Here is a 24,034-nt window from a genome sequence, read left to right on the forward strand (position 1 = left end):
CTCCCAGCTCAGCACCACTAGCATTCTACCCTTTCCCTGCCATTTAGACACAGCACTGAAAGTTTCTCGATGGAAGCTGGAAGTTTATGCAACTTAACATTTTTCATTTCTGAGACTTTAGATGAAGTTGGAGAAGCATTTGCTCTACCCCCACCCCTGCAAAAAAAATACTTGTAATCCAAACAACACATGTAGCAGTGCCACATAGAAACACAATGGGAGACGGGAGAAGGATAGCCCGTTTCAGGTGAGAAGTCTGCATTCTGAAACCTGTTTAACCCAGAGTGGGTTGTTTAGTGCCCTTCAGAATATACCCATCCACAAATACCCAACTCGCAAATCCAGTGCCATCAATATCAAAGCCTTCCAGCCTGTCTCCTGTGGAAAATATCACGCAGAAGTTCCAGATTCATAACTCAACCAAGATCCACTTTCATGGTCTTTTGCTTGGCCTTGTCAAGGAAGAGCATTTCACAATCTCCTCATTGTCACTTTATTTATTTATTTATTTATTTATTTATTTATTTATTTATTTATTTTTCCAGACAGGGTTTCTCTGTAGTTTTTGGTGCCTGTCCTGGAACTAGCTCTTGTAGATCAGGCTGGCCTCAAACTCACAGGGATTCGCCTGCCTCTGCCTCCCAAGTGCTGGGATTAAAGGCGTGCGCCACCACTGCCCGGCCTCATTGTCACTTTAAAATACCGTTTGCAGATGCGAGTAAAGCTGCCTTCTTGGCTTCCCCGAGCTCGTGCTTTCTGGCCAACCGTAATAAGGGCAGCTCACTTTCCAGTGACACCGTGAAGAATGAAAGCCACGTGGAGACATCCTACGTCCCTCTGCCTTCCAGCCAGTCTACAGCCATACCGCCTGCTCTGCACCCGTTCCCATCTGAGAATGCTGAGAACATGTCACTGCCAGGTATGCGGAGAAACAAGAAAGCACACCTAGCATTTTCCAGCCCACCACAGTGGACCCATTCCTTCTTTTCTCTCAACACTTCCAAACTCAGGAATACCAAGGAGAAAATCATTTTATATTGTAAAAAAAAAAAAAAAAGTTTTTGAAACATAAGAGTTCATATTTCTCACTTTTTCCAATACTATTTATACTTATACATTACTTATGAGATATCACAAACATTAACTCATATCAGAAGCAAGAAAACATATCTTCATCTAATAGAAGAAAACCTATCTTAGATATGCATAGAATCTTTAAGCCTCTTTGAAGATAAAGTGTGGGCTGTTTTCCAGGCATGGTGGCAGACATCTATAATCCCAGCATTCAGAAAACTGAGGTAAGAAGGTCATGAGTTCAATCTGGGCTGAGTTTTACAGCAAAACTCTGCCTTTTTTCTTTCTCCTTTGACACCAAATTATTTACTTCATAAAAAATACACTGCATTGCACTTTAAGTAAAATTAAAATCCCTTACTGTATATGAACTATTAACACAAAGAACATTTCAACTGACAGAATTTTCAGATTCTACTTTTAAAACATAATTTCTTTATTGATTCTTTGGGAATGTCACATCATGCACTCTAATTCCCAGTTCCCCATACCTCCCCTTGCCCTGTCCCTACCAAAAACTAAAAAAAAAAAAAAAAAAAAAGACAACTTGGTTCCTGTTCCTCCTTTTTTCCTGCCTCTCCAACACCTCCTCACAGAGTCTACACTTTTACCTAATCAGCTTTACCTGCAAATGTTCATTGCAATGAGTCTTTGGTCAGATTCAAGGCCTGTGGTGTCTGGCACACTATCATCACTGGACCCTTACCAAAACTCCTCTGGGATATCCTGCCACCTTCCTCAGTCACAGAGATCCTGCGAGTATTATTCTACAGGGCCAGTCCCTTCATGATCAGGACATAAATCAGGTAGATGTTAGGTTGGCCAACCCCAGGCCCTGGATGTGGGCCTGGGTAGTAGCTGTGCCCAAAATTCTGCCTTTAAAAATTGGGTTGCTTATTTGATTTTTGGCTTTGGTGAGATGTCTGTTCTCGTCACTGAAGGACCGCTATACAATAATTTTATGATTTGCAGCAAAATGAATTTTCAGTGATGTGAACTAGATGTCAGAGAATATTTTAAATATGCTTTTGGCCCATGGGCTTTATAAAAGTCCCATTTTGTACATTAATTCATTAATTCATGAAGAATTTTAAGACAAGAGAGGCCTTGTAACGCCATGGTTTAATTATACCAAAGGAAAGCCCAGGGAGTTGGAGACATTTGTAAATCCCATTGCTTGACAGTCGTGTATCCATTATGTTTTCAGCTGTCTCTTAAACAATGGGCACTGCAATGTCAATACATTTTTTATTATTGAATATCACATCATTTGGATTTTTATTATAGTACAGTGTGGGCATCACACTCCTTTGTCCTTCCTACTTGTGAGTTCTTTTTTTTAATTAAAAATATTTTTCACCAGTCTGGTCTACAAAGTTCCAAGACTAACCAAGGCTGTACATTGAAACCTTGTCTTGAAAAGCCAACAATAAAGAATTTTTTTCATACAATATATTTTGATCACATTCTTCCCACTTTCTCTTTCCAGCTCCTCCCAGACTTCCCCAGGTCCTCCCCACCTCTTCGACCCTGTGAGAAAATAAAACAATCTTACATTTTACTCTTACAGACTCCAGTTTACCACTGCTGTGAAACACAGCCGTGTTGCGATTATACGTGTGGCTGTTTGTTCTCCCGTTCAGTGACTTGCAAAAAGTAGGAATTACTAAATTGGAACAAATGGTACTTTAAGAAATCATTTGAATACTTTTAAAGTCATCGTCCTATCTGCTTACCACGCTGCTCACAGAATGCTCTCGCTCTTTTTTGTTTTTTTTTCCAGGTCAAATAGAGCTTTCCCAGAGTACTGGCCATTTGATGACACCACCTATTTCTCCAGCCATGGCAAGCCGAGGGAGCGTCATTAACCAAGGGCCAATGGCAGGCAGACCCCCAAGTGTGGGCTCAGTTCTCTCAGTTCCAACACACTGCTCAACATATCCAGAGCCAATTTATCCTACCCTCCCTCCAGCCAACCATGACTTGTATGGGACCAACTCCAACTATCAGACTGTGTTTAGGACACAGTCTCACCCTGCGTCGAGTCTCTTTCCTCACCGTGCAGAGCAAGGGCGATGCATGGCCTGGACTGAACAACAGCTTTCTAGAGACTTCTTCGGTGGCAGTTGTGCTGGGACTCCGTATAATTCCAAGCCACCTTCCAGCTATGGACCCTCCACACACATGCAAGAGTCACATGGCATGCAGTTTTTGAGCACAGGAAGCTTCAATTTCCTTAGTAATGCAGGAGCTGGCAGCTGCCAAGGAGCCCCTTTGCCATCTAATTCTCCTAATGGTATATAACTTTTAAAGACATTTTCCTGGCTTCTGAGAAGGCAGTAGAGCAATCTGCTAAGGGGTTTCACCTCTGCTGAGCAATGCACCTTCCAGTAAAATCTGTAAAAAAAAAAAAAAAAAATTAAGAAATTTTAGCACTTGTAGAATGTGCCTGCCACACCCAAGCACATTCTTTAATTCTTGTGTATTTATTAAAGTTTATCATAAATGATTTGAAAACAGTAAAAACATATGCCAGATACTTACAAATAATATTTTTTTCCTTTGACAACATTTTTCTATGGAAGCCATGCCTTCCAGAGAATTAACAACACTTAAGACTGGCTCTATAATCAATATTCCCTGTTTGGTTGAAAACAAAACCCTGAAGTTAAGAAAACTGAAAGACCTCTGAATTCATTAAACTTTTAAAAAGACTTTCTCCTAGGTGTAGCCCAGTCTTTCAGCCAGGAATATGGTTCTATAAATAGAAATTGTGTTTGAAAAGTAAGCTTTAAAGGAGTAACAGTACTTGTGATTTTCTTCATAAACATGCTTTATAAAAACATGGTAAAGATAAAGAAAATATGACAATGGTATAGTCAGTCTCAAGATGAATAAAATGTCAGTTACCTTTTCACTCAAATATATAATACTAAACCATTCTACTTAAAAGTGTGAGTCCAACTCTCAAGTTAATAGAAATGATATTGATCATTTGATGTTTTTAAGACTACACCCAACTACATTGTTGCTTTCGCCTTTCCTGGGGTGATTCACTAGCAAGCAAACAGAATATTCTCAACTTGTTCTATTCTAGGATACTATGGAAACACTGTAAACTACTCGGAGACTCACAGACTGGGATCGATGGTGAACCAACACGTCTCTGTCATCAGCAGTGTTCGCTCACTGCCTCCCTACAGTGATATTCATGATCCACTTAACATTTTAGATGACAGTAGCCGGAAACAAAGTAGCTCGTTTTATCCAGACACATCCTCTCCGGTTGCATGTCGGACTCCTGTAGTAGGTAAGTTGTTTTCATGGCCATTGAAAACATTTTAAGAAGTGATGGACTTCAGATACACAGAATGACCTGGTTGGGCGGGGGGAATGTTCAGGTGAACGAGGCGTGCGTGACCCTAAAGTAATTTATCACTGGACTCGAAGCTGTTTTTATGTTTGAGTGAAGAGTAAATTTCCGTTTTTTATTCTTTGTATGACTAGTGCACACCTAGTTTGAGATCTTTTGCTCCTTTCAAGTATAATAATTACTTATGTTTACTATGTGTAAAAAGTTTAGAACAGCTTTTCAAAGGCATTCTAAATACTAGCGAGCTTTATGAGAACAGGAATGATACATTTTTCTCATTCCCTTATGACTACAGTGGACTCAGTAGGAAGTGTCAAGAGTTATCTTTAGGCTCCGTAATCTCCATCAGCACCCCATACCACTGAAAGTATTTACAAAAGTGTAGCCGGTGATGGTAGCAACTAGCTTTTTTTTTTTTTTTTTTTTTTGGAAAATGTGATTGAGCACCCTGGCAGAAAATGTTGCTATTTTTAATTATTCTGTAACATACAATTCAAGTCAAAGTGAGCAAATCAGTGTGCCTACTGTGAAGTCTTCTAGCTGCTTCTTCCAACCTGAGCTTCACCCGTGAAGGAACTAGATACACCACCTCATTGTCTGAACAGTGGAAACTTAGCAAATCAATGAGTAGAAAAGAACAGAAACTATTCCAGAGGCTTTGGTTCTGGCTCCAGTGGCACAACACTTGGCTGTCATATGTGAAGCCTTGGATTTGACTTCTAGCACCAAGTTAGCAACCTTAAATCTATTCATACACATAGTCTACTTTAATTAGTAAGTTATTTCTGATAACATAGGTTTTGAACCTAAATCTATGAGTACATTTAGTTTGGAGAATTAATAATGAAGCAGCACAGGGAAGGTACACATTCATCAAGTACCACAAGAAGAGTTTTAATGTTTCTATGAGAGAATTCAAATCTTCAATGGAACTGATTTTTACACTGGTGTAAGTGAAGGGCATATGACACCCAATAGAAACCCTGGGAAAATGAAATAAATTCCATCTCTCATCCCTCAGTGTACTTTTCCAATAATTCAATAGGAAGTACTTCTTCCCTTCCTGTGGCCATCAGAAATGTGCCCTGAGTGGTCTAGCAGCTCATCTCCTGCTATCTGCTAATAGTCATTGCTTCTAGGTTACTCTAATGAAGCAGAAAATTCCACTTCAGGACGTTTCCTCACCACCAGACTAAAATGTGCCTTGTTGCTATTGTTACTATTAGTTCTGTTTACTTGTAGAGATAATGGACGCTTTGATGGAACATGCCTTGGAAGTAGGGTGGATTCTAAGCTTTAGCTGTCAGAGCTAGCCACTGAGCAGATTGCAACCTGGGTTTCAGAGTGAAAGCAGAAGGGGACTAAGTGAACAAGCACTGTGGGGCCTGGGACTCATTAAATCTTCATTAGTTATAAAGCCTAATCCTTAGAGACAGAGAACACATTGCCTTGACAATGAGACAGCATCAGCCATGCCAGAGAGACCTAGACCTCTTAAAAACGTTAACGAAGTTTTTTAGAGCAACTAGATATCAGACCCTAAGTATGGGGATAATGAGGTAATCAGTACATAATTTTTGTTTGGAGGATGTTTATGTTCTAGAAGAGAAGAGTAAGGCAATGAATATGAAAATTTATATATTACAAAGATAATTTCATCAGCATAGGCTTTCTCTCAAATGTGGAACCTGGACGTAAATAAATAAATATGAATATGTAGTTATGTGTATATACATGTGTGTGTGTATGAGAGAGAAGTATATTTATATATGTTTATGCATATAGGTCATAAAGTATCATGAAAAAGGAGGAATAACTCTTAATAGATATGGAATATATACATATATATATGTGATGGAATGCATGTGATGAGAAAGTAGACATTAGGATTAACTGGGGAGGGGGTAAATCAGCTGAAGGGGAAAGGAAGTTTGGGGAAGGCCTAATGGAAGATGGAAACAAATCAGAACAAGTATAAAGACCATAGATGCTATGATAATACCCATTACTTTACATATTAACCAAGAGAAATTTATTAAAAGATAACTTTAACTTTTACTATAATATTTTCTTCTATGAAATAATAGCTGACAGGACAATGAATGGAAAAATAGGAGAAAATGTTATTGTCCCAGTGAATTGTGCACAGTCACATTTAAAACAACTGATAAATGTTACATGCAAAAACCATGAAGACATAAAGCAGTTCTAAGTGAGTAGCACTTGAAGAAAAAGGAATAACTTGTTTTAAATTGTTGATTATATTTTCCCTTCTAGCCTCCAACTTGCAAACCCAGGTTCCTTCATCTTCATCCCAGTGTATGTATGGAACTTCCAATCAGTATCCAGTGCAAGATAACCTGGACTCCAATGGAGCAAGCAATAGAGAAATGGTGTCCTCTTTACCACCCATTAACACCGTGTTCATGGGGACAGCAGCTGGAGGCACTTAAATGAACAATGTGGAATGCAGCTGAAACTCAAAATCTCTGTTGTATTGATGCCATTATCCATCCCCAGCTACAATGAGGGCAAAGAAAGAAGGGGCAGTGACTGAATGTTTTTTCAGATTGCGGATACTTTGGACAATTCCATAATAAATGGAAATACTTGTATTGTGCACAAAAAGGTGAAAATGTGAAGTCATTAATGATCATAACTTCAAACACTATCAAATGAAACCAATGGAAATTTGAAGATGCAGACATTACAAAATGTAATGTTTCACTTTCTAATTTATTAAAAAATCTCTATGTTCCTTCATCTGTGGTTTCTAATGCAAGAAAATATATTCAATGCCTTAACAAAATCTTTAATTTATTAGGCTCCCCTAATCGTTGTTTACTCTCACTTATTTGACAAAAAGTCAAATGTCTATGTTCTACCTCCTGTGGAAATGTTTACAAGGTCAAGACGTAGATGTATGCAGCTCAGACCAAAGTGAATTGACCTTCTCACCCTGTGCATTAATGGGATGATTCCTGTTACATAGCAGTGTTCCAATTCTATGTAACTGAATAGAAATGACAAACACTTTTCTTCTTTATTTAAAATGATATGAGGAAATTAAAAAGACTGTATGAAAGCATTTTCAAAGGTGTGATTATTCTTAGGATTGGTGCTATTCCTGAAGAACATGGGGACTTGCAGACTGAAGTACTTTGAGTATGCAATAAAAAAAATTTAAAAAGATTGCTGCTTAAGACATTATAATTCAAGAGCATTTGTGTTTCAGACTCCTTACCTATACATATCTAGAAATTAGACCGTTAAATTTTCTTGTCATTTAAAAGCTGTTGTTTATCAAGTACCTTGCTAAAGCTCAGGGAAGGAATAGGTATTCAGGGATCATCTGGATGAAGAGCCTAGTTCAGAAGTGAATTATGGGTAACGAAGCAGATAGCACCATCTATCTACATACTTTTCTTTTTCTTTTCCATATGTTGTATCTGTGAATTTCATGACCTATACTAGAAGACATCCGTTAACTATAAAAAAAATCTCTTGTAATCGTATGATGGGCCTCATACTATTTGTGTAGAGAATTAGATTATGCTTCAAGCTCCAGGTACATCATAAGATTTGACAGTGCCAAATACCCACGATATATCATTCTTTAGTTGGTAAAAATAAACTATGGTGTTGTTTTCAACAAGAAATTAGAAACTGTTTGTGCACTTATTGCGATATGCTACCATTTGCTTAATAGCATGTGATATGATCTAATGAACAAGCAGAGAAAGTTAGCAGTCTTAGCAAATCGTGAATACAAAGCTAGGTGTTTTATTCCTCCCACTAATAATATGGTGTGACTACAATGAAGGGTGAAACTATAGCCTTGGGATGAAATAACACCATTAAGAAGTATTTAAACATAGCTCTTGAGAGCTACGAATCAAAATTTGAAGGCATGTTTACCACTGTTAGATACTATGTTTTATAAATTGGAAATATATTAAAAAATGAAAGTGGCAGTGCCATACTTTAAAACATCCTGTGTGGATACAAAGGGGTGGGGTGATAGGAAATTAAAGCTTGAAGTTTCAAGGGTAGAAAAATTGCATTGAATAAATGATGTTCCAGGAGCATCTAACAGCGTTCTAGAATGAGAAGAAACAGACTGGATAGGAGACAATATAGTGTATAATTGGTCTTTAGGCTTATTCTCCAGACTTATTTGCAAGGTATCAAGTGGAAATAGCTGGCCAAAGCATGTACAGAAACCCAAAAGACAGGAAAGAAGCATCTCTGGGCTTCCTGTCCTCCTGACTGATGCTGACTTCAAGAAGCAACTAGTGTGGGACAATTGTATTCTGTCAATTATATTTTAAATGAATGCTGATTGGTCAGTTGCCAGGCAGGAAGTATAGGTGGGACAACCAGACAGGAAGTAGAGGCAAGTCAATGAGAACAGGAGAATTCTGGGAAGAAGGAAGCCTATTCCTCTGCAGTCCTGACCAGCCACAGAAGAAGCAAGATGTGACTGTCTCGCTGAAAAAGGTACTGAGCCATGTGGCTAACACAGATAAAAATAATGGGCTAATATAAGTTGTAAGAGTCTATAAGGAGCCTGAGCTAATGAGCCAATCACTTTATAACTAATATAGACCTCTGTGTGATTTCTTTGGGACTTAACGATTGTGGGAAATGGTCAGGACAGAAACCCCGACAACACCTAACTAACTTTCCCTTTGTCCTGGAGAATGGGTTTTGGAGTCTCTGTTTGCTAGATGCTAGACAGTGTTTCCCAATACGGTCTACTGGTATTCACACAAGCTGACTTTGCCTTGTATAACTATTCTTATTGTAAAAGATTTAGTTCAAAATCCCTGATCCTCACACACTAAGTTGCAATAAAACTACTTCTTGTGTCATATCTCTAAATGCCTCAAGGTAGGCAGTGCAAGTCCTGCATGATTCAAAGGAGAGATGCCTCAAACCTTGCCTATGAGGAGCAGGAGACCATAGTATGACATACTTAACAGCCTTTGGTTGTACTCATCATTTAGAAAATGCTCCTTCATATTCTAAGGCCTAGTATCAAGTATCAAGTATCAAATTTCTTGAGTATCACAAGAAATTTTGAAACATATTTTTTTTGTTAATTTTAACTGCAATTTAAAGATCTTGCATTGCCTCAAATTGAACATTATGAAAAGTCTCTAGTATTCATTATAAAGAAGTAGCCATTCAAATTGTTGTTTACATGAAATACTAAATTAAGGTTATAAACCCAAGCTTTAAAATGTTACATTTATGACTCAGTTCTAGGGTTTTTCTTTCCAAATTGTACACGATTGTGACCAGTGTTAAAAATAGGTAAGTGTTCTGATTGATTCAGTGAATCCTTAAAATAATTTTAGATCAAGAACATATGTCATAGCTGCTTTCAAAAAACAGCTGTGTTTTCTCCACTGAATCACAAATCAGAATGGAGCTGATTTGTTTTCCCCTCTCCAGATCTCACTAGCTATATGTTTGCACATATATTTTCCAATAAAATGTTCATAAATTTTGTACTTTAAAGACAAAATCCAATGACAAATGCAACAAGTCTTTCTCTTTGTTCATGCTTTAAGAAAGGAGAATCCAGGGGATGCTGAAAGGCTCACCCAGTGAGAGATATGAAAATAGGGTTGCTACTGCATTTTAAGGGGCAAGGGCACCAGCGCCTAGTGCTGGATCAAGAACTGTGAGTATCTGGTACTTTGTGAGATAGATTTACACATTAAGGGACTGTCCCACTTCACAAAACAGGAATACTTCTATGAATAAAGAAAAGTAGAGCAGTAGGCTGTGTGATTATTGACCCCCAAACTTTGACTAGCCAAAGATTTTTATATTAGACAGACTCTAACCAACTCAAGTATCTCCTTAGGAAAGATGTCTGTAACAACATAGCTTTAAGAAATAAGCAGGTGGAGGCAAAGTAGGGGGAGAGGCTAAGTTCTTAAAGAGGATCCCCTGGAATGTGTGGGCTTCTCCAACAGGACACTGACAGGACACTGACAGACAGGTCCCCAAACATGTCACAGAACAACGGAGCAGCACTTGTGTCATTGTGACCAATGTGGCACAGTGGCCAGTGCCCCTGAGCCCAAGGCATTTGCTGGATACATTCTCTGTTCTGATGTTCAGGATACAGCTGCCTCAGTGGTACTTTCTGTCCACTACAGTGTGTAAGTCTTCTTAAAATAAAGTTGATTAGTAATAAATTTTAGGCTGATACATTTTATTTTTGATGAAATGAATCTGTTCTCATACAATCCACAGCAATAGGATAAAAAAAATGCTCTTCTGTTTTTTAAAATTTAAGTTTATTCTTAACTGTTAACACAAAAAGATTCAAGTTGGAGACCTGAAAGGGTTACCACATGATGAGGTTTCTTTATATCCATTTTATTCCACCAACCTGGGTCAGTCTAAACACATATCTATGATAGAGAATATATCATTGCACTTCCTCCTAGTTCTCTCCTGAGTACTGGGAAAGGAACTCGGGGCCTTGCACGTGTGAAGCAAGACCTCTGTCTCTAGACCACTTCTCTAATGCTTTTCCAGCTTCTTGAAATACACGTTTCTCTTTTTTTTTTCTTTTCTTAAGCAGAATTTCTCTGTAAAATAGTCCTAGCTGTCCTGGGACTCATTTTGTAGGCTTGCTTCAAACTCACAGAGATCCTTCTGAGTGCTGGGATGGATGGAGTGTGGCCACCATGCCCAGCTATAAAATGCATTTCTTGAAAGTCAAGACAGGTAGCTATTCACCTTCTCAAAGCTGCTAAAAGGCACAAAGGAAGGAAAAGAGAAAGAGAAAACATTGGACATAAATAAATTCTGAAACGCAAACCTGAAGGTGTTTGTTTTGTTTTTGTAGGGAGGAAATGGAGTAGTATGCTTGAACCCCTTGGAAGGGGATATTACAGGACTTTAGTTTTCTGCTTAACACAGAGAGGCATTAGTTTCCACCCAATCACCACAAGAACGGTGTGCTCTTGTTAGCCTCGGACTCACAGAAATCCACTGGCCTCTGCCTCCCAAGTGCTGGGATTAGAGTCATGTGCTATCACCCACTTCCTAGCCATGTCTAGCTTTTTATGTGTGTGCTGGGGATAAAACTCAGGTCCACATGTTTTCTAGTGAGCACTTTGATATTCGATCCACCTCCTCGTCCTCCATATTCTCTATTCTATATGTACAAATTCAATCTTATCTTACTGGTTTTGAAAATTAAATTTAAATAGCAAAGAAGAGAAGTATATATTAATGCACTCAAAAGACATTTTCTCATATTGCTGGTGTGATTTTAATCCTAAAGACAAAGGTAATTGAAGACGAAGAGGTCCAAATCAAGATCTCTCAGTGTAATGCTGTGATTTTACATCTTTTCTTAAGATAATTGTGAAACTTCCAAAAAATCAGTGAACACATTCGTAAAAGTGAAAAATTAACTTCTCAATATGATAACTGCTCTAAAGTAAAGAGAAACTATTCCTTTTATTAGTTAAAAGCATGGGTGCTGTTCTTACCAATCAATAGTCACAGTGAGGGTCAGAGATTTACAGCCTTCAGGCGTCTTTAAACACACTGAAGCAAATATGAGCTTCGTGAGCAGTTTGTTAATCAGCATTTGTCATTTGGATTTGTGTACTTTAGCTTATTAACGCTCTGCACATGACCTCTATGGAAAATAAAACTGTTCCCATATTTTAGATTGCAAACTGGCAAGATCTCTTGCCTTTGTATTTGCAAATAAGGGGCAATGTATTTGTGCTGTTTGACACATACGCAGTTTGTCATTCATTATTCATTGTGTGGACACCCTTACAATTCCTAGCATCCATTTTGGCTTTCTGTTGTTGAAGAAATTACACAGAATCTAGAGACTGTACCTGGAAGTGATACTTGCCGTGTTTTCATTGATAGCAGAGTGATCGCTTTCCTGGGGATTATAGAACAACAGCCCAGCAGAGAAAGCCCTCTAAGGGTACATCTCCCCCAGGGGAAGAAATGACCCCCAGCACAGCTATGTTTCTACCACATGTGTTCTCTAAGAAATACAAGGGCAAAGTGGTTAGAAACTGCTTAGGAAACCCAGACCTGCACCTCTCCAAGCCAGTCTTCGGCACAACTTCAGTGTCAAAAGGTGTGACCTAGTGTGATGCCTGTGAAGCTTGTGCTGGGCTTGCTGCAGCTGAACCAGAAAGTCTTCGGTCAGGAGCAAGATGTGCCGGATGGTGTGGCCAAGTCCAAGCCTTCTTACAAAAACCAGCCTCCTAAGTCCCAGACTCGCCTCTTCAAATGCACAGAAAAGAGCTGCCAAAAATTGATGCAAAAATATTTCAGGATAGGACAAACACATGCAGCACTTTATTGTTGTTGATTTTTAGGCTAACATACAAAAATGGGTTTCATTATGGTGTTTTCCTCTATGTATATTATTCATACACAACAATTTAAAACACAGCAACGCAGAGCAGATCTGTGCTAGGGATCAAATTCATGTGTAATAAATTAGGTAATTTAGTGTCTTAGATGCTCATTTTCCTCATCTGAAAAATGGGATAGTTGAGCTGTTTAGCACCATGGTTCCTGACATGCTCAGTCTCCATTAGGACTGGCTGTTATTATTGCTGTTATCCTAACCTCAGAGAACCAGCCCATGAAAGCCATTCTTTTCTGTCTTTATGTGAGATGTGGGCTATGCTCTTTCTGGAGTTCTCTATCAAGAGACTGCAAATAATAATGTTATATACAAATGAAAGAAAACACAAGATCTAGTAAATCATTAACATCTACACACTAATTTTGTGAAAACAAACCCGCACAGGGTAAAATATGACTTGATTGTTAGACATGAAAATAAAATTACAAGCAACATGTAAAAACCGTTTGCATTTACACATATTCTACTAATATCATTCAATGATTTAATTTTTTTATTTATCAGCAGTCCTAGGAGGTACTCTCCTAATAGTTATGTAAGCACCATGGTTGTTGTTTTCCACAAATCTGCAATAAAAGCTAACAACATTCAAGCCGGGTGGTGGTGGCACACGCCCTTAATCCCAGCACCCGAGAGGCATGTGGATCCCTGTGAGCTTGAGGCTAGATTGGTCTACAAGAGCTAGTTCCAGGACAGAGTCTAAAACTACAGCAAAACCCTGCCTCAAAAATCAAAAACAAACAACAAAAAACTAACAACATTCAATTTTTAGTAAAAATTTCTACAAGGGAAAAATATTTTTCCTCATTTTAAAATTGATTCGTATATATTAAAATGTAACTGATTAATCCAGATGAAAGGGGAGGTGGGAGGAACTGGGAAGAGCAGAGGGAGAGGAAACAAATAATCAAAATATATTATGTGAGGCAAAAAAATCTATGCTCAATAAGAGGGAATATATTTATATCTTATTAAACTGACAATCAGAAATTATTCACATCTTGTACATTTCTAATGCCTTTTTGACTATAAAGTTAGGGACAAGGTGTGTTTTGTTTTTTTTTTCCCCAGTTATAAGGGAAACATTTGTCAAAACCATTCTTCCAACCCACTAAGCTGGATGTCAACAGCCATTGCTGAAACCCCCATAGGTGTTCTGCAGACAGCACTATGTGCACACCCTTGACATTTGCTTCCTTCTGGATTTATCCCATCATGTGGCCTTGACCTTGTGATGCTGTGGATGTGATAATCCTGAGGTCATGTTAAATATCACTTAACACTGTAATTCAAGAAAACAATAATGAAATCTATACATACTAATAAAATTAAGTTGAAAATGCTGACAAAATACAGTTCAAAGAATACATGTTAATAGGTATACATGTTTCAAAGCTATACAAAGTACTATTTAAAAGTGAACATGTTATAAAAATACACACATGAGATTGATTGGGTTGTATGTGAGTATCCATAGTCATGCACACACACATACATAGTTATACATACATATGTGTTATCTTTAGGATAATGATGACTTCCGAGGGAGGAAGGAGAGCTGGAAAGACAGATTCGTAGTTAAGAGTGCATACTAAGTACAGTTCCTGCAGAGGACTGAAATTTGCTTCCCAGCACCCATGTTGGGTGGTTCACAATCACCTGAAGCTTCAGCTCCAGGGAAATCAGGCATTTCTGACTACTATGGGCACCTCTACTCATATTCCACACTCACAACTAAAAGTAACAAAATAAATATTTTTTAAGAAGAAAGAAAAGCATAAAAGAGAGGAAAGTAAAGACTCCAGATTGAGAACTTAATTTTATATGGGAAACACCTTGGTTCTAAAAAGTGAAGCAAATTTGACAGAATATATTTGTTAAAGTTTGATGTTAATTGTCATGTTTATAGTAACAGCGGGCATTCTTTTCAATAAGTTAACATGTCTCATATAATTTTTGCACGAATAACTTTATTATTAACTGCTGATGAATACTAGAACATATCTGGGTTCGTATGACAAGACTAGTTCGATCTAGAGATGCTTTCTCTTCATTTGAAGGCTCCTTCTCTGTGGGTTGTTTTGATCACCGTATCTGTCATCTTAACGCCAAACCTGGTATTCTGCTCTGGGTCCAGATCCTCAGGCTTTAGAAGCAGCTTCAAGTTAAGAAGAGGCTGTTTTCCACAGTTCTCTGAAAACTGAAGCCGCTGTCTTCCCCTGAAAATCGCTTGCCATGTGTGAAGCAACCGCATGCCAAAATTCCTGGCCGGTTGGACGGCCCAGGAAAGCTCAAATTGGTCCTGAGAAGGGTAGCCTCACGGTACACATAGAACATTTAGAAGAGACAACACGAAGGAAATTGAGGTTTGATGGCCAAAATCAGCACAATGAAAACAACCAATAATGAATATTGATTGCTAGAATTCAGATTGCCAGACATTCAAAAGAGATAGAGACAGTATTCCATTTTCACTCTGAATACCACTTAGCAAAGGAACCATTTAAAAAATAAAACAGTATGGAGGGGAAAGAAGAATTATGAAGAATATCTAAACCACTGACTAACCCCCCGTTTGTTCCTGATAAACTTCGATCACGTCGTCCTCCTCCATCTCCAGTTCTTCTGGGGTGTGGTTATCAGCAATCTTCTGGCCTTCAAAGAGAAATTTTAGTGAATTCAATGGGACGCCCTGTCTTTGACAATAGGATTCTTTGAGCTTCTTGAGTTGCGTTGTCATTTTCACTTTGAAGTGTATCTCATTTCCATCCTGTGCAACCACTTTGACTTTAATAACTTCTTCTTTCTTAGTCTCGAAGACCTCACTTGAAGGTTTTGTCTCCTCATCAGACATGGCGACCAATGGTTTCTCCAAAGATTCCCCAAAGAGTCTCCCGTAGCAGCAGCTGCCCGCGTCGGGGTAGAACTTCTGGGGCTTACAAACCAACTCTTCCCAACAGCCCTGTACATCTTGCGTCACTTCCGGGTTCCAGAAGGTTACCTTCTGTAACCATTGTGGGGGAGGGGTTGTGGTAGCAGATAGGCAGTCCTGGGCAGTCCCACATTCCAATCTACAAGAAAGGGGCAAAGAGAGGGCTCTATTCTGTATTATTTTAAGTTAAAATTGAAAAGTAAATCATAAAAAAGGAGAGCTTTGTCAATTTTAAAATGGAAACTTCACCCATATACATTGTTTGAACAACGTGGCAGTGAGTGGAGCAGAACTAGCGCCCTTAAGAGTCAAAGAGAAGTGAAATCCCATTAGCCATGCTTGTCTCTACAGAGAGATAAGCTAGGCAGTGACCAATGCATTCTTAGCAACGGCGGAGAATGTTTTCCTTCATTACAGTAGCAAAGATGCGTAGGAATAAAAAAGAAAAAAATTCCACATACAATCACTCATAAAGTCTCTCCATAATTTTACATATACGTGCAATGTCTATGTGAATACATGTTTTTAACACATCCCTGTGCATATTAGTACATACTTACTGCTTGTGAACCTTTCTGTACTGTATAGTTGATTTTGACAGAAAGTTGTTGGTAACTGTATAGGCTTTTCATATGAATATTTTATAACAATCAATTTCTACCTTCTATATCTCACCACCACACATACTCCTTCAAAAGAGTCTCACTACCTTTCTTAGAATGGCCTTGAACTCATAATCCTCCTCTAAAGCAGGGAACGAAGCTGAAGACTTCCAAATGCTAGGATTATAGGTGAGTACCAATCAGCCAATTGGTGGTGGTGGTGGTGGTGGTGGCGGTGGTTGTGTGTGTGTGTGTGTGTGTGTGTGTGTGTGTGTGTGTGTGTGTGTGAACTTGACACAGCCTCAAATCCCCTGAAAATGGAGTCTTACTAAAGTAATTGTCTTTATCAGGTTGGGTTGTGGGTGTGCTGTGGGAGTTTGTCTTGATTAGTGGAGGTGGGCACAACCCAGTGTGATAGTCTATTAAGAAAACTAGCTAAGTATGAGCCTGTAAATCAGATAATAATCCAGAAATCACCATTACTCTGTGTTTTCTGCTACAAGCTCCTGCTTGAGTTCCTCTTTGAATGGAATCATAAACCAAATAACCCCTTGGTTGCTTCTGGTCTCAATGTTTATTATAGCAACAGAATATTGGGTATCTCTCCTTCAATTGCGCTTTATTCTGTCAAGACAGGTTTGTGTAGCCTGGCTGGCCAGCAAACTCCAAGACTTATCCTTTTATTGCTTCCCTAACTCTGGGTTTGCCCCCGTGCTTAAGATCTGAACTCTTAGTTCACTTGAAATGATCAATAATAACCCCACCATAGTTTTCATTGAATCTTAATATGGAAATTCAAGTATAAAATATTCTTGATCACGAAGAGTTGTCTAGACGACAGACTAGACTTCTCAGCTAGTTTCAGCCTCAGATACTCCCATGCCCAATGCCTGTATTATCCTAATCAGCTGTTAACTTTTCCAGTGAGGGGTATGCATATGATTTTACCTGACCTATTTTGGAATTAGAGGAACATGGTTCAACATTAAAAATACTTAAAGCTAAATTCGTAGGCTATGACTAATCTATTTCACTATTCTTACATAATTCTTTCTAAAGTGTCAACAAGGCACATTAATTTAATTTTCACAGCAATAATATTTAATACGTTGATGTATACTCATGATGAGTTGCTGAGAAATCATTAGGAGAAACTGCTTTAGGATACCTCAAAAGTAGATTATTGTCGATTGTTTTGTTGGCCTAAATCCCCCAAAAGACTTTTGATCCACAAACATCTGTCAGTGTTCAAATTAATTATAAACTGTATCTTTAAAGACAGGGAGATCTACGAAAGAGGTAAGAGATGATGAACTCCACACATACTGGGCAGCAAGTAAAATTTAAGTGAGAGTAAATAGCAATAAGTACCCAAGCTTATTGAAATCTAGGCGTGATAGAGTCTCAATTTGACCCACTCTCAATGGCGATGTCACAATTCACACTTTCAAGTTCAGTGAGTATTGATGAGGTTATAAACATATGGCTTCCTCCCTTGAAATTATTCCTCCATGCAAACACACCTCTCAATAGCCTAGCAACTCATCCGCTTTCAATGTTGGGTGACTATCTCACATTCCCTTAGACAAGAGAAACTATCCTGACACATCTTCCACACAGACCTTCCCAAGGAATTAAATTCAATCTCCCGTCAATGCTCAGAGCAAGTAGTGTTCATCAAAGAGTTTTTTGAGTCATATGAAGATAAATCCTTTGCTTGAACTACTTTTGATGGAGACAAGCTCATCTTCTAGGGTAGAAACAAATTCTAGATCAAAGCCTGAGGTATAAAATGAAAGTTATATGTGGTTCCTAAAATGCCTTGAGTTACTACAATTTCTTGATCAATGGCAAATATACTATGGTACTGTAGGCTTGATATGGTTAAGGTCCCAACACTCGCAATAAATGTGATAAGCTTTAAAAAAAAAAAAGGAGAACACTAGCCAGGTGTGGTGATGGGCATCTGTAATGCTGTCAGTTGGAACTGAGACAGAATAGTGAGTTTAAGGTCATCGTGGGTTTATAGAGAAAAAAATCAAAATGCTAAAAATAAGAATAAGCTGAAAACACAGAGAATATTTAATTGATTGAGTGTTAGAGAAAATGGTGACAAGAGATGGAAGGGAAAACATCTGATCAGGAGATCACACATGTGGTGCTGCCAACTGATCAAGAAGGAAGTGGTGTGTTCCTGCAGCACTCTCTGATGAAGAACAGAAAGAGGAGGAACCATTTTAAATAGCTGGACCTTGTGGTGTCGTAGGAATATACCCCAGTCATCTTATTTTCATCCTGAAACTCTTGGGAACTGTAATTGTTGGAAGCGTACACATGTGGTCATTAAGATACGTTTTAAAATTGTGAGCAGTATCAACCATACCATGCATGACACCCACTGCCCATGCTGCCAATTGTCTTTTCCTGTGTCTCGTCAAGACTTGCAGCCTTTGTCTATTGATAAGCCTTGTTCTTCAAAGTCTCTACATCCTGGCAAATGAAAACTGAAATGATGCAGGAAACTGGTGAGTGAAGGAAAAAAATCCACATCAGATCTACTTCCTTATCTTATTGATTATCTCTGAATTGCTACCTCTGCAATAAAATGAGGCCACCAGATTGCACATCCTCCTCACAGTTCAGTGGTCCTCACCCAAAAGAGAAGCCCCGTTATCAATGTAACACACCACAAAAATATTCATAAGGCAGAGGTTGCAACAAAATCCAAGTTAGTGGGTACATCTCATGGTATTCACTGAGTGTCTGAATTCCAGGTGAAGCAGAATGTTCTGGTAGAGCAACAGGTAGCTGTGAGTATACTTGTTAACAGGCATTATATTTTTAGTTTTCTTTATTACCCAGTAAAAGGTACAGTAGACCCACCCACCCATACACACACACATACACACACACACACACACACACACACACACTTCATTGCTGACATCCAGCTCACCTCTGAAACACATTCTAACATGCTAATGTACCTGTAGACATTAGGATAAGTATTATGATTATGAGTAAAATTACTGCTCATGAAAAGTATGTGTATTGGACAAAGAAATGACTTTTAAAAATCTCTGAGGATGTTGATATTTAGAGGATTGAGTAAGGTTTAGGAAATATGTTGAAGTGTCCTGTTTTTGTTGGTGGTGGTGGTAGTGCTGGTGGTGGTTTTTCAAGATAGGGTTTCTCTGTGTAGCCGTTGCTCTCCTGAAACTCACTCTGTAGACCATGTTGGCCTTGCACTTACAGTAGCCTTTCTCTGCCTCCTGAGTGCTGAGATATTTTATTGCTAAAGGCTTAATAGTTTGTCATCTTGACCCCATGAATGTATATAAATGATCAGAGTGTGAAAATAACTGTGCTAAAATAGCCTTGTCAGAACATGTGACTTCCTTCGACGCCTTCAATTTCTCTGTATTGCTGAAGTATTCACATTTCTTTAAATCAATAACCATATCCTAGTTTTCTTTTTCATCTTTCTCCTCTGGCATATATGACTGATATGACAATTTTTTATTCACTCTACTTTACCCATTGCCAACTGTCACTATTTTCCATTAAGATCTCTAAGTTCATTTATGAATAGATTAGTCAACACACAAAACATGTTGTGAAGCACCAAGGCATATCATCTACAGAAGTGGGGTCACAGTTTCCAGAGCTAGCAGTCTTTCACTGATAGACCTCATCTTCCTAGCTGGTACTTGACTGTGATGTAAACAACTAAGATCTGCATCCTGGGAACCAGAACCTGTGGAAGGAATCAGACACAGGCAATAAATGAGCTTGTCGTATCAAAATGACCCAAAATCTCAGTGACACTTAATAAAGCTTTACTGCATGGTCTGAGAGTTGTTAAATATTATTACTACCTGAATGTATCTAAAAGACATATTCATAGAAACTCCACCATATGCCAGGCAGTGGTGGCGCATGCCTTTAATCCCAGCACTCAGGAGGCCGAGGCAGGCAGATCTCTGTGAGTTCAAGACCAGCCTGGTCTACAAGAGCTAGTTCTAGGACAGGTACTAAAGCTACAAAGAAACACTGTCCCCCCCCAAAAAAAAAGAAAGAAAGAAACTCCACCATACTTTATATATTTTATTCACATGCTCAAAGTAGCAAATTAATACAACAAACACCTAGGGCATCCTGGAATAAATCTGTCCTTACATCATTCTCATAAAAAATAAAGAACATTTTTTTATAATTTATTCACATGCTCAAAGTAGCAAATTAATACAACAAACACCTAGGGCATCCTGGAATAAATTTGTCCCTACATCATTCTCATAAAAAATAATAAAGAGCATTTTTTTCTGGAAGCCATAGCTAATGAATACATAAACTGTGGAGTACATGAACATATTTTGTGGTTTCTTGACAAAGCTCAGATATGTGTCCTTTTCTTAAACTGTAAAGAGAAAAAGAGAAGCAAAGAGTCAAAAATGATGATGTATGGAAAGAAGATAATAGATAAATTAAGTTGGCAAACAAACAGAAGCAAACATTCTGTGGCCCTTTGGAATCACAGATATGAATGAAGCACAGATTTCTAACAATACAGTGGCAACTCCTAGTAATGTATATCTGAAACCATTTTAAATGTCCTGATCAGAGTGTGCCGACCCCTCTACTTCTGGAGAGGTTTTCCCTACTTGGTGATGGCACAGATGGGCTCACAAATAGGGAAAACGTAAAAAGATTCTATCGGGCAGCTGAACTAGGACAGCTGACCTATCTTCCTCTGGGCTTGGTTGATCATTACCTTTGATCAAATAAAAGGCCACATGTTCCAGCTGCCCTTGTGCCCTGGTTACTACAATGGGAGAAAGGAAGGCGAGAGCAAGAAAGACAGCAAATTTAGGGCAAGATAAATGTGTGAATTTGCAACTTTGCTTAAATCCAAGCAAGTTTCACGTGTGCAGATTATTAATTTTAAAAAACCCAGATAATTAGATGGGATGAAAATGGCTTCCCATAAGTTCTGTATGCTTTCTGTAGCAAAAATAAGCTTGTGAAAGGAATTGGAGCTATTAAAATTAGAAAAGTACATAAAAAGACTATTAAAGGTACGTGAAAACATAAAAGTGTAAAAACTTTTAAAATTACATAAAATACATAGAAAATACTGAAAGCTTGGATAGAAATGAAGAAGAAAGGTGCATGAGGTGCAAAGAAGGGTTATTCAGAGAGCAGTCACTCCCCATGACGTCATGTGGAATCTTTATTGAACACAGACGTGCAGGGACCACCTCCCCTACAGACTTCCCAGCTGTACATTATATTATCACTTAGGGAAGTGGATCACAACCTCCTTAATGCTGTGACCTTTTAACATAGCTATTCATGTGGTGACCCCCTCATGATAATAATAATGTTATTAAATAAGCATAAAATTATTTTTGTTGCTACTTCATAACCATAATTTTGCTACTATTAAGAATTGTAATGCAAATACATGATATGCAGGAGAGCTGATATGTGACCCCTGTGGAAGGGTCATTCAAATCCAAAAGGGATTGTGACCCACACAATTGATTTAAAGAATATCATATTGTCACTGAACAATTTTCTTGTTTTCCATTTCAAGTTTTCTGTAGAAAACTTGGTAGATCTTAGGATTTACCTAGATACTTCAGCAAGCAGTGTACAAAATTAAGAATTTCTTCCCCAAATGTGTTTTAATACTTAGTATCACTTGAGATTGATAGATAGATACATGCATACATACATACATACATAAAAGTAGTAGGTATGAAAAACAATTGAAAAATCAATATATATATATATATAATCATGGATTTTTTTCTTTAAAATGTATAGTTTGGCAAAAATACAAATGAGAAGAGAGTAAACTGAATTTCAAGTCATTGACAATGATTTTCTATGGTGTGAAGAATTTCAGAAGACTGTGTTTAATCATTTTCTGTATCCATTAAATGATTGACTGCTATAATAATTAGAAAAAATTAAAGTATTTAAAATATTGTATACTGTGGGCTTTATTCAAAATTGGTCATTAAATTGTGCTTACAATACTTATTCTACAGAGTCTGAATGTTTTGCTGATAACCAGGAACTTATCATTGCCCTCTTGAAAAGTCTCCTAGTTAGTAAGTTCTGTTTTAATCTCATGAGTCAGAGCTGAGAAAGTCAAACCCTAAATACTTGCCTTACCTCTGAAGGACTGTTTTGTATTAGAAACCTTGGATACTGGTCAGGAAAAGACATGTACACAAGAACTTTTCAAGATACTGCTGCAAAATGTGTCAGACAAGATGGACGGTCCCAACCCAAAACTTAATTTGGATAAGAGGAAAATATTTGGAGAATGTGTCTGTGGAGGTAAATGAGTAAACTCAGAATGTAGGAAACCCTCACATCTAGAAGACAAGAGGAGTCGCTACATGGGGGAGAGGTCACAGGAAACTTGAAGGAAGCCCTAGAGTGATGTCACTGAGTATGTGATAGCTTGAGCCTTCCAGATAAGCAGATCTTCTTCAGCTTCTAAAGGAAAAGGAAGCTGAGCAAGAGCTCCAGTTTTCTTCATTAACTTCGAAAGACTAAAGACTTTCAAGTCTCAGCATGAAACCTGTGCAACTGCACAGCTGGGCCATTTCCTTAGATGCTTCTGCTCAGATAGGAACTGACTTCCACATCAACCCACCAGCTCAGATATGATGATATGACCCCGTTTATCCTTATGACACCAGCAAACTCATATGTTCAATTTTCAAAGTGTGATTTCTTTTTTTTTAATTTTATAAATTTCACTAGAAAAAAAATATCTTGCAAACCAAAATCCATCACACATCAAAATTAACCAGACAGTAAGTGTATGTACTCAGTGAAAGTCTATACATTTAGAATAGACATTTGGAAAGGAAGCCATGGAGTTTTACATTGGATTTTTACATTTGCAAATATAAAATGTATGTAAAGATAACTTTGTGCATTATGGCAACTTGAACCATGTACATCTTGTGCATAGTTTGCTCACTGTGAGAACAACATTCTTTCTTCCAATAGTGGTCAGCATGAAATCTGAATCCCCTTCCTAAATTGTAGCAAAAGTCAGAATGGGATTTCAGGATTCATATCACATCCCTGTAACTTCACTTCCAACCATGTATTGTATTCCTGTTCACTGTCAGCAACTGGGGATGTTCTGGCTGTTATCGCTGCTCAGCCGAGGGCAGCAAGAACCTCACTAGCTAATCCCTGGAATATGACTCTCAGATTTCACGGTATACAATGTCACTCAGTTGTTGCTACTAAATTTGGTCTGTCTCAAGAGGACCGTGGTAACTCAGGTAAATAGGTGCCTTCCACTTCACAGAATTCTCATTTTTAAGACTCCTAGAAACAAGTGTGCCCCGGAGTAGATAGCTTTCCACGTACTCGTGGTAGGAGATAGCATCTCTTCAGCAGGGCATTGTCCGAAATCGCAGTCTCCGTGAAGAGCATCTGCAGCCAGCTTCGTCAAACAGAGTCAGGTCAGATCAAAGCCAGGCTTTGTGGGCTAGGTTCCTGGCAAGAAGAGTGGAGAACAATTGGGTGGCGGAGGCACAGCTGATGGGTTCCCGTGCTCTTGCTCACAT

At 38.3% G+C, this 24,034-nt stretch overlaps 1 protein-coding gene and 1 pseudogene across 1 annotated transcript in view; one reads left to right on the top strand and one right to left on the bottom strand.

Moving 5' to 3' along the window:
- Positions 1 to 7,828, top strand: part of Rfx6 (regulatory factor X6) — a 49,521-nt gene extending 41,693 nt beyond the window's left edge. The window contains exons 16-19 of the mRNA XM_048425245.3: positions 713 to 919; positions 2,858 to 3,370; positions 4,172 to 4,384; positions 6,725 to 7,828. Of these exons, the coding sequence (XP_048281202.3) occupies positions 713 to 919; positions 2,858 to 3,370; positions 4,172 to 4,384; positions 6,725 to 6,900 (1,109 nt within the window). The 3' untranslated portion in view covers positions 6,901 to 7,828. The remainder of the gene's footprint in view (positions 1 to 712; positions 920 to 2,857; positions 3,371 to 4,171; positions 4,385 to 6,724) is intronic.
- Positions 7,829 to 14,859: 7,031 nt separating this feature from the next.
- Positions 14,860 to 15,832, bottom strand: LOC125394556 (small ubiquitin-related modifier 1 pseudogene; annotated as a pseudogene).
- Positions 15,833 to 24,034: the final 8,202 nt, after the last annotated feature.

Source organism: Myodes glareolus, chromosome 1, assembly GCF_982192425.1.
Source record: "Myodes glareolus chromosome 1, mMyoGla1.1, whole genome shotgun sequence".
In the NCBI taxonomy this organism is placed as follows: Eukaryota; Metazoa; Chordata; class Mammalia; order Rodentia; family Cricetidae; genus Myodes; species Myodes glareolus.